Raw genomic sequence first — 12,446 nt, 5'->3', positions numbered from 1 at the left:
ACCAGAGGAGGTGATGGAGGCAGATACAATGGTGGGGTTAGCGAGGCTGTTGGAGAAAGTGCGGAGAACGGAGGGAGATGGAGGGAGACTACTACGGAGGGAGTAGGCAGAAGGGGATTGGTTTAGTTAGGCGTTTAATAACTCGTTTAATCAGTTCAGCACAACATTGTGGGCCGAAGGGCCTGTTCCTGTGCTGTACTGTTCGATGTTCTGTGTAAGTCAGCAGGCAGTTCGGATTGGTGTGAGTGGACATCACGGTCAGCAGGAACGAGGTGGGACTACGTCCCTATTTCTGTGCCGCATGATTCTACCATCCTGACCCCATGTCACTGGGAAACATGAGAATCAGAAGCCGAAGGAGGCTATTTGGCCCCCTCCCCACTGTTCTATCCCTCAATGAGATCACGGCCGATTTCCTGCCTCAGCACCACTCCCCTGCACTGGCCAGCAATCCCTCAATCTCTGAGGATCACCTGATCACAAATACACGCTGGAGGAACTCAGCGGGTCGGGCAGAGTCCATGCAGGGAAATGAACAGTCGACGTTTCGGGTCGAGACCCTTCATCAGGACTGGAAGGGAAGAGGGGAGAAGCATTGACTGACCTGAAGATGCTGCCTGACCTGCTGAGGTCCTCCAGCACACACACACACATACACACACACACACACACACACACACACACACACACACACACACACACACACACACACACACACACACACACACACACACACACACACACACACACACACACACACACACGAACTTGGCTCTTTTCCCAGTCAGCTGCCTGCTGACGTGGTCACCCCATGGAGGGAAGAGCCTTGGGGTTAATGGATGCTGCCTGTTTGGGCTGTGGCTGAGGCAGGAGCTGGTGTTGCGACAAGGACAGGTGAATGATGAAGGGTCTCGACCCGAAACATCGACTGTCCATTTCCCTCCACGGATGCTGCCCGACCTCCTGTGTTGTTCCAGATTCCAGAATCTACAGAATCTCTTGTGTCTAAGATCTCCTTATCGCTGGCCAGAATTCACTCAGTGAGTCCTCCACAACCTCCTCAGGCAGAGAATTTCAAAGAAATTCTCCAGCTCCCAAGTGAAAAATCTCTTCCCACCTCGGCACCTAATGGCCGACCTCTTATTCTGAGGAAGCGGCTCCTTGTTCTACAAACCACTGCCAGGGGAAAACCTCTGCCCTGATAAGTCCTGCAAAGATTTTGCTTGTTACTCTGAAGACACCTCTCATTCTAAAAAGTACAGGATAGTTCAGATAAGATAGATATCTTTTATAGCCACATGTGCATCGAAACACACAGTGAAATGCATCTTTTGTGTAGAGTGTTCTGGGGGCAGCCCGCAAGTGTCGCCACGCTTCCGGCGCCAACATAGCACGCCCACAACTTCCTAACCCGTACGTCTTTGGAATGTGGGAGGAAACCGGGGCACCCGGAGGAATCCCACGCAGACACGGGGAGAACGTACAAACTCCTTACAGACAGTGTCGGGAATTGAACCCACGTTGCTGGCGTTGTAATAGCGTTACACTGCCCCCTCTTGTTGGATCGTATAGCAAACCCAGGGATCAATTACTCCGTGCCCTCAATCACGAGTATATCAGGTTTGGTGCATGCTGCCCCCGGGAGGACTGTGCTGGGGACGAGACGGTCGCCCACCTCTTTGCGGGCTGTGGGTTTGCGGGGAGGGCGTGGTGAAAGATGCAAGGGTCCTTGCCCTTTGAGACCTCGAATCTGTTTCACAACAGAGGGTTACGTGGACCTGCGCGATTGACTCTTTGAAGGTTAATCACTGATAGATGATCCTGTTCCTTCGCCCAGGGCTCCATCTGCAATGACTGCTGTATTATGTACTGGTGTCTCAGCTGTGGATGGTGCCAAATCGCCAGAGAAATGAAAGAGCGCAAGAAGCAAGTGACCATCGTCACGCTACCACCTCCATGTTGCCCCACCCGACCTACGTTCCCCAGCCGGTGTACGTACCCCAGCCATCCAATCAAGTGGGTCCCTCAGTACCCAAAATAAAGCTATGCAAAATGGCCGAGAAAATAATCTATGCATGGCAATAGAAGTTCTAAATAACTGCAATGTTGTTGGACTACTCTTTCTCTGTCACACATTGACCGGTGTCTCTCAGTCCTCTCTCTCAGGGTGATATCTCTTCATTGACCGGTGTCTCTCAGTTCCTCTCTCTCAGGGGGTATCTGTACACTGACCGGTGTCTCTCCGTCCCTCTCCCTCAGAGTGATATCTCTACATTGACTGGTGTCCCTCAGTCCCTCTCTCTCAGGGGATATCTGTACACTGTCTCTCAGTCCCTCTCTCTCTCAGGGTGATATCTCTACATTGACTGTGAATCTGTGTATTTGATTGTAAAACCTAATCGAGATTAGTTAGAGCCCACTGTATCACATAGCAGCCTACCTGCTTCAAACAGGCTAATTGGGTGAATCCTTTTACCACGGGGGTGATTGTTACACAATACCCACCACATGAGTTGGACAGAACAAGGTCTCAATCTCATGGCAAAGAAGGTCGGAAACATTTGTAGACCAGAACCTGCACACATGCACACTTGATCACTCTCTCAACACTGACATACCCCTGACCACACACAGAGAATCTCACACCCACACACACACACCCACACACACACACACACACACCCACCCACACACCCACACACCCACACACCCACAACCCACGCACACACAGGCACACTCACACATGGACACACACACAGAAAAACACACATAGACACATAGAGAAGCACATGCAGTCACACACACACACAGAGTAACACACACACCAACACACACGCACAGTAATACACACAAACACACAGAAATATACACACACACAAACACGTACATGACGCAGATACAAACATAGACACAGACATATACACACACACATACACAGAGACACACACAAACACACATGGACACACACACAGAAAACACACACAGACACACACAGTAAAACACTCAAGTACACACAGACACACAGTAAACTATATACACACACACAGACACACACAACACAGATACAAACATAGACACACACACACACACACACACACACACACGGACCCTTCATCCTGTCAATACAACACAACCAATCTCAGTACAAAGTAAGGTGGTTATGAACTGCAAGTGTGTACAGTTGTGGTCTCACAGTTCAGTCCCACATACCCATCCAGTGACACTCACAGAACATTTTTTCCACACGATTCGCTCAATTACTCTTGTTCCAATACCCCTTTCCTTGGTCGCCGACCTAGTCCCAGATTCTGAAACTTTCTCTTCTTCAGGTGACTTCTCTTTTTTGGCAACGTTTTTCTCTTTATTCAATGTTATCTCCAACTTCACTGATCCGTCACAACTGGGCCACTTTTTCTTATGAGCCTTTTTTACTTTCAAGGGATATATACTTGCTGTAGACTATGCATTAATTCTTTAAATGTTTTGACATTGCTTATCAAGTTTTGTATGGTATCTTTTCAATCACCAGAACCGATTGTACCAATGTTTTTAGTTATTTTCATAGTGTATATTCTTTGACTTAAGATTCTGGTTTCAGATTCAACATATAATTTTATAAAACAATGTCATGATTAAAGTTGGTGGATGTAATTGAGGAACTTGGGGCTGACAGTTGAAATAATTCCTTGGATAATAATTGCGGCCCTCGTGATGCAAAATCTAACCGGTCTTTGGCATCTGTGTCCGAGGAAAGGGAGTAGTGCTGGAAGAGAAAACTTTGAACGTTAAGGTCTGAGGTTTTAGAAAGGAGGAAGTGGTTGAAAAGTGAGGAACCAGGAGAGGAACCTCCTGGGATCGAAAGGGTCCATGACGTGACACTTTAACACCAGCTTCCAGATGATGTCTGAGTCTGGGTTTTGCTCCATCGGTTCTGGGCAACCAAACAAGGGAGTAGGAGGACCTCCCTTCCTTGAGGCAATGGTGGGACGTGGGCAAGACTCACATCCGTCTTTTCCGTCAGGAGTACGCAAAGGGGGGTCAACCGAGAGGCGGGAGTCCGAGATGGAGGTCCTCGAGAGGGAGGTGCTCAACGTGGAGTCTCATCTGGGTTGAGTCATTGAGGACACGACCCAGTGACAGATAGAACATAGAACAGTACAGCACAGGAACAGGTCCTTCAGCCCACGATGTTTGTGCTGAACTAATTAAACTAGTAATTAAATGCCTAACCAAACTAATCCCTTCTGCCTGCACAATGTCCACATCCCTCCATTCTCTGCACATTCATGTACCTATCTGAGAGCCTCTTAAATGCCTCTATCGTACCTGCCGCCACCACCACCCCCTGGCAGTGTGTTCCAAGCATCCACTGCCCCCTGTGTAAAAAAACTTGCCCCGCACATATCCTTTGAACTTACTCCCAGTAATGGTACGCAGACACGGTAGTGTAGCGGTTAGTATAACACTTTACAGCGCCAGCGACCCAGGTTCAATTCCGGCTGCTGTCTGTAAGGAGTTTGTACGTTCTCCCCGTGTCTGCGTGGGTTTCCTCCGGGTGCTCCGTGTTTCCTCCCACATTCCAAAGATGTACGGGTTAGGAAGTTGTGGGCATGCTATGTTGGCGCCAGAAGTGTGGCGACACTTGCGGGCTGCCCCCAGAACACTCTACGCAGAAGATGCATTTCACTGTGTGTTTCATAAAGGTATCTTATCTCACCTTCAATGCATGCCCTCTAATTAGACATTTCAACCCTGGGTAAAGGATACTGGCTCTCTACTGTATCTATGCCTCTAAAATCTTATAAACCTATATCAGGTCTCCTCTCAGCCTCCGCCGCTGCAGAGAAAACAACCCAACCTCTCCTCATAGCACACACTCTCTAATCCAGGCAGCATCCTGGTGAACCTCTTCTGCACCCTCTCCAAAGCCTCCACATCCCCCCTGTAATGGGGCAACCAGAATTGAACGTAGTGCTTCAGATGCCGCCAAACCAGAGCAGAAGGATGTGCCGTGGGATCTCCAGCTCAAGAAGCCCCAAGGCGCATACATGAGATTCTCGAGTCCTACGGTTATACAGTACTGGAAAAGTCCCTGTGTCCGAACTCGTCCTTGATGGCCAAGGTGCCTTCCTGAGTTAGTTCCAATTGCACGGGTCTAGATTCTCAATATCAAAGTCAAAGTCGAGTTTATTGCCATCTGCACAAGTCCATGTGTGCACAGGTGCAATGAAAAACTTACTTGCAGCAGCATCACAGGCACAGAGCACCAGATAAGCAGCATTCACAGGAGAAGCATAAATTAAACACACATTATACACAATTTTTACAAGAAAGAGCACAGTGTTATGTACCAGCAACAATAGAAACACACCGAGTCATGTATGTGTTAAAAAACTGTTTTATTAATAACTACCTATGATAATAAGAAAAAATGTAAAAATGTTAGAATGTTAGAAGTAAAAATATTAGATCTTAAACATTAACCCAAAAAATTCTAAACTCGAAGTGTTTGTGTGGCAAATTCCCAAAGTCCAGGAATAGTTCTCAAAGTTCAGTTCAGCAAGCCATAAGGTGAAACATGAGCAAAGGGTTCTGCAAAACCACCGTTGACTGAAGACAAAACGTAGAGAGAAAATAGAGAGTAATTACGAAATCCACATGCTCCACGATGGAACCCATACGACACCTCAGTGTCTACTCAGCGGTGATTACTCCACCACTTTGTTCCGAAGTGGCACTCGAATCGTGGCCGTCCACACAAATACCTGTTTCCTTCTACAGGTCAACGACAAAGTGGACTCCGATGGATCATTCCAAAAATCCATACATGGATTGTAGTGACAGACACAGTTATTGTTTTTCATCCATTGATACAGAGACCAGCAGACTGCTCTCTCTCTCTCTCTCTCCTCTTCTCTTCTCTGACTGACTGCTCCAAAAAACATCCTCACGTCCTTTATCTCCTGTTGTGATAGTCACGCCATACACACACACACACACACACACACACACACACACACACACACACGCATGCATGCACGCACGCACGCACACACACACTTCTGTACTATGTCTTGAAGAGATATTCACCAATAGTAACTTAACCCATAACAACAGTTAGAACAAAAGAGAAGTCCATTGTAGTGCAAAGTGTTGCTATACTGAGGTAGTGATTACGGTTGTGCTGGTTGTTTCAAGAACCAAATGGTTGAAGGGAAGTAACTGTTCCTGAACCTGGTGGTGTGGGACTTCAGGCGCCTGTACCTCCTGCCTGATCGGAGCTGTGAGAAGATGGCACGGCCCGGATGATGGACGTTGCCTTCTTGAGGCAGCACCTCCTGTAGATACCACTGATGGTGGGGAGGGATGTGCCTGTGATGTATTGGGCAAAGGGTGATCTATTCTGCATGATGTGAACTGTCCCTCAACTTTCTTCTACTCACTGGAAAAATAGCGGGGGAATCAGTAAGCAGTTTGGGGACCTCCTCATGAGTCTGCTCCTGAGTCTGGCCAAGGTGACCATTAACAGGTCCAGGCAGCGGGCCGTCAAGGAATCCATCCGAGCCGATCACCTGCTCCTCTTCCAAGGATACATCCGTGCCCGGATGTCCCTGGAGAGAGAGGACAGAGTGACTGTTTGGTTCACTGCAGGGGTTGGAGTGAATCCTGGACAAGGAACACAATGTTTTAATTCAAATTAAGTAAGAAAATGTTGATAGAGTGAGGCTGAAATGCAAACAAACCTCTTCAGAAACCAGCACATTATATCCAGAGGGAAGGTCCTTCCAGCATTATTCCAAATGCGGCCTCACTTATACAACTGCAACATAACATCCCAGCTCCTATACTCACTGCCCTAACTGATGAAGGCCAGCGTGCCAAAAGCCTTCTTCACCACCCTGTCTACCTGTGACGCCACTTTCAGGGAACCATGTACTTACACTCCTCTGTTCTACGAGACTCCCCAGGAGGACTGAGGGGGCACAACAGGGCTGACCCCCACTGGACTGGAATTGTTTATCGGACTCAAGTCCACGGACCCTCCTCAGGAGCCGGTCTTCCTCACAACCCTTCAGCAATGCCCACCGTGCTGATTCACGCTGCAAGAAGGGGTCTCCTGCGTTCTTGCACTCTGGTTCTCTTGCCCAGCGCAGAGGGTGGGGAAGGGGGGAACCTCCTTGTCCGCCTGCTCCAGAGCCCGGCCAAGGTAGCCATTCATAGGTTGAGGGTCCTGCCCGAGCCGGCTGCCTGCCCCTCTCCCGAGGGTGCGTCCGTGCCCAGGTCTTCGCGGAGGGAGAGCAGGCGGTGACCGCTGGCTCTTTGTAGCCTTCCGGGGACTGGTGCTTGCGACTGAGGTTGGAGTGTATCCTGCACAAGGGAGATAATGTTTTAATTTGAGAATTATCTAAATATCCTGATGAAAGTCAGGCAGGTATGTAAATAACCCTCTTAAAACAATGCATCAGACACAGAGTGAAGCTCCCTCTACACTGTCCCATCACACACTCCCAGGGTCAGATACAGATAAGATTTCTTTATTAGTCACATGTACATTGAAACACACAGTGAAATGCATCTTTTGCGTAGTGTTCTGGGGGCAGCCCGCAAGTGTCGCCACACTTCTGGCACCAACATAGCACGCCCATGACTTCCTAACCCGTACGTCTTTGGAATGTGGGAGGAAACCCGAGCACCCGGAGGAAACCCACGCAGACATGGGGAGAACGTACAAACTCCTTACAGACAGTGGCCGGAATTGAACCCCAGTCGTATGCGCTGTAATAGCATTACGCTAACAGCTACACTACCATTCCTGTCCCAGTGATGCTCCCTCTACATTGTCCCAGCACACACTCCTGGGGTCAGACACAGAGTGAAGCTCCCTCTACATTGTCCCAGCACATACTCCCAGGGTCAGACAGAGTGAAGCTCCCTCTAAACTGTCCCATCGCACACTCAATGGGTCAGGCAGCATCAATGGAAGGAAATGGACAGTCGACGTTTCGGGTCGAGATCCTTCATCAGGACTGGAAAGGAAAAGGAGAGATGGCCATTATAAAAAGATGGGGTGGAGATAGGCGGTTGAGGGTGGGGGGTGGGGGGGGGGGCGCGAGAGAGTGGGATTGGTGTCAGAAGCTGGGAGGTGATAGGTGGAAGGTGCGTTTCTCCGTCCGCCGTCCCAGCCAGGATCTCCCCGGTGGCCAGCCATTCCCCACTCCCATCCCGACATGTCTATGCAGGACCTCCTCCGCTGCCTGCTGCCTCGTTGAGGCCGGAGGCAGATTGGAGGGACTGCACCTCATATTCCGCCTGGGCAGTCTCCAACCTCGCGGCATCAACATCGAGGTCCCAAACCTCTGGAAACCGCCGCCCCCTGACCCCTTTTCCCTCTGATACCACCGGCTCCATCGCGCTCTCTCTATCCCCTCCCTCACCCCCTCTGTCTGCCCTTCACCCACACACTCATCCCCCCCCCCCCATTCCAGGCTTCACCAGCCTCTCCTGTCAGATTCCTTCTTCTTCAGCCCTTTATCTTCTCCCAGCTTCTCACATCGTCCCCTTTTACCCCCCCACCTGCCCCCTCACGTGGGCTCACTCCTCACCCGACTGCATGTGCTCCCCCACCCCCGTCCCCTTTTATTCTGGCTTCTGCCTTCTCTCTCTTTCCAGACCTGATGAAGGGTCTCGACCCGAAATGCTGACTGTCCAATTCCCCCCACAGATGCTGCCCGACCCGTTGAGACCCTCCGCAATCTTGTGTGTGTTGCTCCAGCTTCTAAACATCGGCAGAATCTCCTGTGAGTCTCTCCGAACACAGAGCCGATCGACATGGGGCCCTGTGCTGCCATATCCTGACGGAAAGCTTATTGCACCATTAAATCCCATCTCTGCCCTCCCACCCTCGTCCCCCTCCTCCCCCCCCCCCACCCTCTCTCCCTCCCTCCCCCTCCACCCTCTCCCCTCCCCCTCCCACGCTCTCCCCCTCCCTCCCCCTCCCACCCTCTCCCCCTCCCTCCCCCTCCCACCCTCTCCCCTCCCCCTCCCACGCTCTCCCCCTCCCTCCCCCTCCCACCCTCTCCCCTCCCTCCCCCTCCCCCTCTCCCCCTCCCTCCCCCCACCCTCTCCCCTCCCTCCACCTTTCACCCTCTCCCCTCCTTCCCCCTCTCCCCTCCCACCCTCTCCCCCTCCCTCCTCCCCCCCACCCTCTCCCCTCCCTCCACCTTTCACCCTCTCCCCTCCTTCCCCCTCTCCCCTCCCTCCCCTCCCACCCTCTCCCCTCCCTCCACGTTTCACCCTCTCCCCTCCCTCCACCTTTCACCCTCTCCCCTCCCTCCCCCTCCCATCCTCTCCCTCCCCCTCCCACCCTCTCCCCTCCCTCCCTCCCACCCTCTCCCCTCCCTCCCCCCCCACCCTCTCCCCTCCCTCCACCTTTCACCCTCTCCCCTCCCTCCCCTTTCATCCTCTCCCCCTCCCTCCCCTTTCACCCCCTCCCCTCCCTCCCCCCTTTCACCCTCTCCCCCTCCCTCCCCTTTCACCTCCTCCCCTACCTCCCCCTTTCACCCTCTCCCCCTCTCTGATGACTGTCTGTTATAACCTGGAAATTGAGAAGAGAAGTTGGTTTTAATCTGCAGGGCGGTTTTAACCATTGTGGTCACGGATAACAAGAACATTGTTTTGCGGATGTTGATGGAACTTTAAATTACCTTCTCGTCGCTGACAAATCCAAATTACGAAGTGCTGGAGATTCTTAGCAGGTCAGGAGCCTTCTGTGAAGAGAGGTAAAGGGTCCTTGGCCTGAGTCGTCGAATAGCTACCCCAACGGCTTATCTTCACAGCAACCCTGTCCTCACCTTTTCACGGGTGTTCATAGAGTGACTGAGGCATAGAGTAGTACAGCAGAGAGGCCTTTTGGCCCAACTCATCTGTGCCAACCAAGATGCCCGTCTAAGCTAGCCCCCTTTCCCTGCATTTAGCCCATATCCCTCTAAACCTTTCCACTCCGAACCTGCCCAATATTCCCTTTATCCGATCCATCCCTCCCTCATGCTCTCTGAAAGTTAAAACTAACTTGTTTCTTCTCTCTCAATACACCATCTCCTGGAGGAACTCAGTGGGTCGAGCAGCATCTGTGGCGGGAAAGGAATTGTTGACGCTTCAGGTCCCAATGCATGGTCTCGACCCAATTCCTTTTCTCCCCACAGATGCTGCCCGACCCGCTGAGTTCCTCCAGCAGATAGTTTGTCGCCCCCAGACTCGAGCATCTGCGGTCTCTTGTGTCTCCAGTGTTTTTCCTTTAATGGAGAGCCCGAAACAGGAACTGGTTCTCCCTCCACAGATGCTGACTGACCTGCTCAGTGTTTCCAGCATGACTTTCACTGTTACAACAAGGCTTAAGGCAAGCTTGAGGAGCAGCACCTCATCTTCCCCCGGGTAAATTGACAACCTGCAGGACACTGTGATTCTGTGACTCTGTGAGGGAAGAAGGGGGAGAGGGTGAAACGAGGAGGAAGGGGGAGAGGGTGAAAAGGGGAGGAAGGGGAGAGGGTGAATCTGTGAATCTGTGGAATTTGTTGCCACGGGCAGCTGTGGAGGCAAAGTCATTGGGTGTATTTATGGCAGAGATTAATAGGTATCTGAGTAGCCAGGGCATCAAAGGTTATGGTGAGAAGACGGGGGAGTGGGGCTAAATGGGAGAGTGGATCAGCTCATGATAGAATGGCAGAGCAGACTCAATGGGCCGAATGGCTGACTTCTGCTCCTTTGTCCTATGGTCTTATGGACTCAATGCCAATCTCAACAATTCCTGATAACCTACCCTCACTCTCTGTATCAGAACTAGCTGTAAGCCATCTGCTTGTGATACTGGCTCAGTTCCTCCCTCTCCATCAGCCCCTGTTACCTCCAATACATCGCACATCTTTATCACACCTTATCGAGCCTTATAAAATCACGAGGGGCACAGATAAGGTGAATGGCCACCGTTTTTCCCCAGAGTAGGGTAATCCAAAACTAGAGGGCATAGGTTTAAAGTGAGAGGGGAAAGATTTTAAAGAGAACTTTTTCCAGCAGAGGGCGGTGAGTATACGGAACGAGCTGCCAGAGGAAGTGGTTGAGGCAGGTACAAATTATGTTTAAAAGACACTTGGACGGGTAAGTTGATAGGAAAGGTGTAGAGGGACATGGGGCGAATGGGCAACTTGGTTGGCATGGACCAGTTGGGCCGAAGGGCCTGTTTCCCTGATGTATGTTTCCGTGACCTTCGAACTGCCCCGTGGACAACTTATCCCCCACAGCAACCCTGCTCTCACCTGACTACCAGCATTTAAAACAGTACAGCACAATACAGGCCCTTCGGCCCACAATGCTGTGCCGACCTTTAAACCTCGCCTTAGACTATCTAACCCCTTCCTCCCACATATCCCTCTATTTTAAATTCCTCCATATGCTTATCTAGCAATCTCTTGAATTTGACCAATGTACCTGCCTCCACCACCACCCCAGGCAGCGCATTCCATGCCCCAACCACTCTCTGGGTAAAAAACCTTCCTCTGATATCTCCCTTGAACTTCCCACCCATTACTTTAAAGCCATGCCCTCTTGTATTGAGCATTGGTGCCCTGGGAGAGAGGCGCTGGCTGTCCACTCTATCTATTCCTCTTAATATTTTGTACACCTCTATCATGTCTCCTCTCATCCTCCTCCTCTGCAAAGAGTAAAGCCCTAGCTCCCTTAGTCGCTCCTCATAATGCATACTCTCTAAACCAGGCAGCATCCTGGTAAATCTCCTCTGCACCCTTTCCAACGCTTCCACATCCTTACATTATGAGGCGACCAGAACTGGACACTGTACTCTAAGTGTTTTTCTGTTTTCTTTTTGTTTCCAGTTACTGGGAACTTGCGAAAGATTGGAGAGACAGAGCTTCCTTCGTCCTTCCGCCCAGAGATGTGCAGGCAGTTCTGGTCTGTCAGGAGCCCTGAGTAAATGCAGATGGGGTTCTGGGCAAGGCTTTTCTCTGCGTCTGGCTGAGCAAGCACGTCAGGTCATCCTGATTGTGCAGAGGATGCGGACTTTGAACTGGTTAAGGTACAGATTGCATTAGTTTTCTTTCAATGTGATTTATGGCTCTAATCTTTCCCCCTCTCTCCGGCAGAAGGGTCAAAGTTTGAGGCTCCGAGTTGGGGTAATTCGCTCTGCATCTGGGCTACACTATACGGACCGGTGTGACATTGCCCCAGCCAGACTGAGGACAGCAGGAGGGGCTCCGCTACCCCTCGGCTGGGAGTGTCCGGGACCCGGGCGGGGAGCAGAGGGAGTCGGCGGTGGGACGGGACCATGCAGGGCAAGAAGGAAGCAGTCGGAGATTCGGTGCCAGGTATAGGTGTGTCAGCTGGCTTACACACTCCTCACACTTGTCCTATGCTTACACACTCCTCCTTACACCTGC

General features: G+C 51.0%; 1 protein-coding gene across 1 annotated transcript in view; it reads left to right on the top strand.

Annotated features, from left to right (window-relative positions):
* Positions 1–11,997: 11,997 nt before the first annotated feature.
* LOC127586540 (diacylglycerol O-acyltransferase 2-like) overlaps positions 11,998–12,446 on the top strand; it is a 20,504-nt gene continuing 20,055 nt past the window's right edge. Inside the window, exon 1 of the mRNA XM_052044572.1 lies at positions 11,998–12,380. Within this exon, the coding sequence (XP_051900532.1) occupies positions 12,335–12,380 (46 nt within the window). The 5' untranslated portion in view covers positions 11,998–12,334. The remainder of the gene's footprint in view (positions 12,381–12,446) is intronic.

Source organism: Pristis pectinata, chromosome 37 (assembly GCF_009764475.1).
Source record: "Pristis pectinata isolate sPriPec2 chromosome 37, sPriPec2.1.pri, whole genome shotgun sequence".
Lineage (NCBI taxonomy): Eukaryota > Metazoa > Chordata > Chondrichthyes > Rhinopristiformes > Pristidae > Pristis > Pristis pectinata.
Note: the sequence above shows the minus strand (reverse complement) of the source record. Positions and strands in the feature narration are given on the sequence as shown.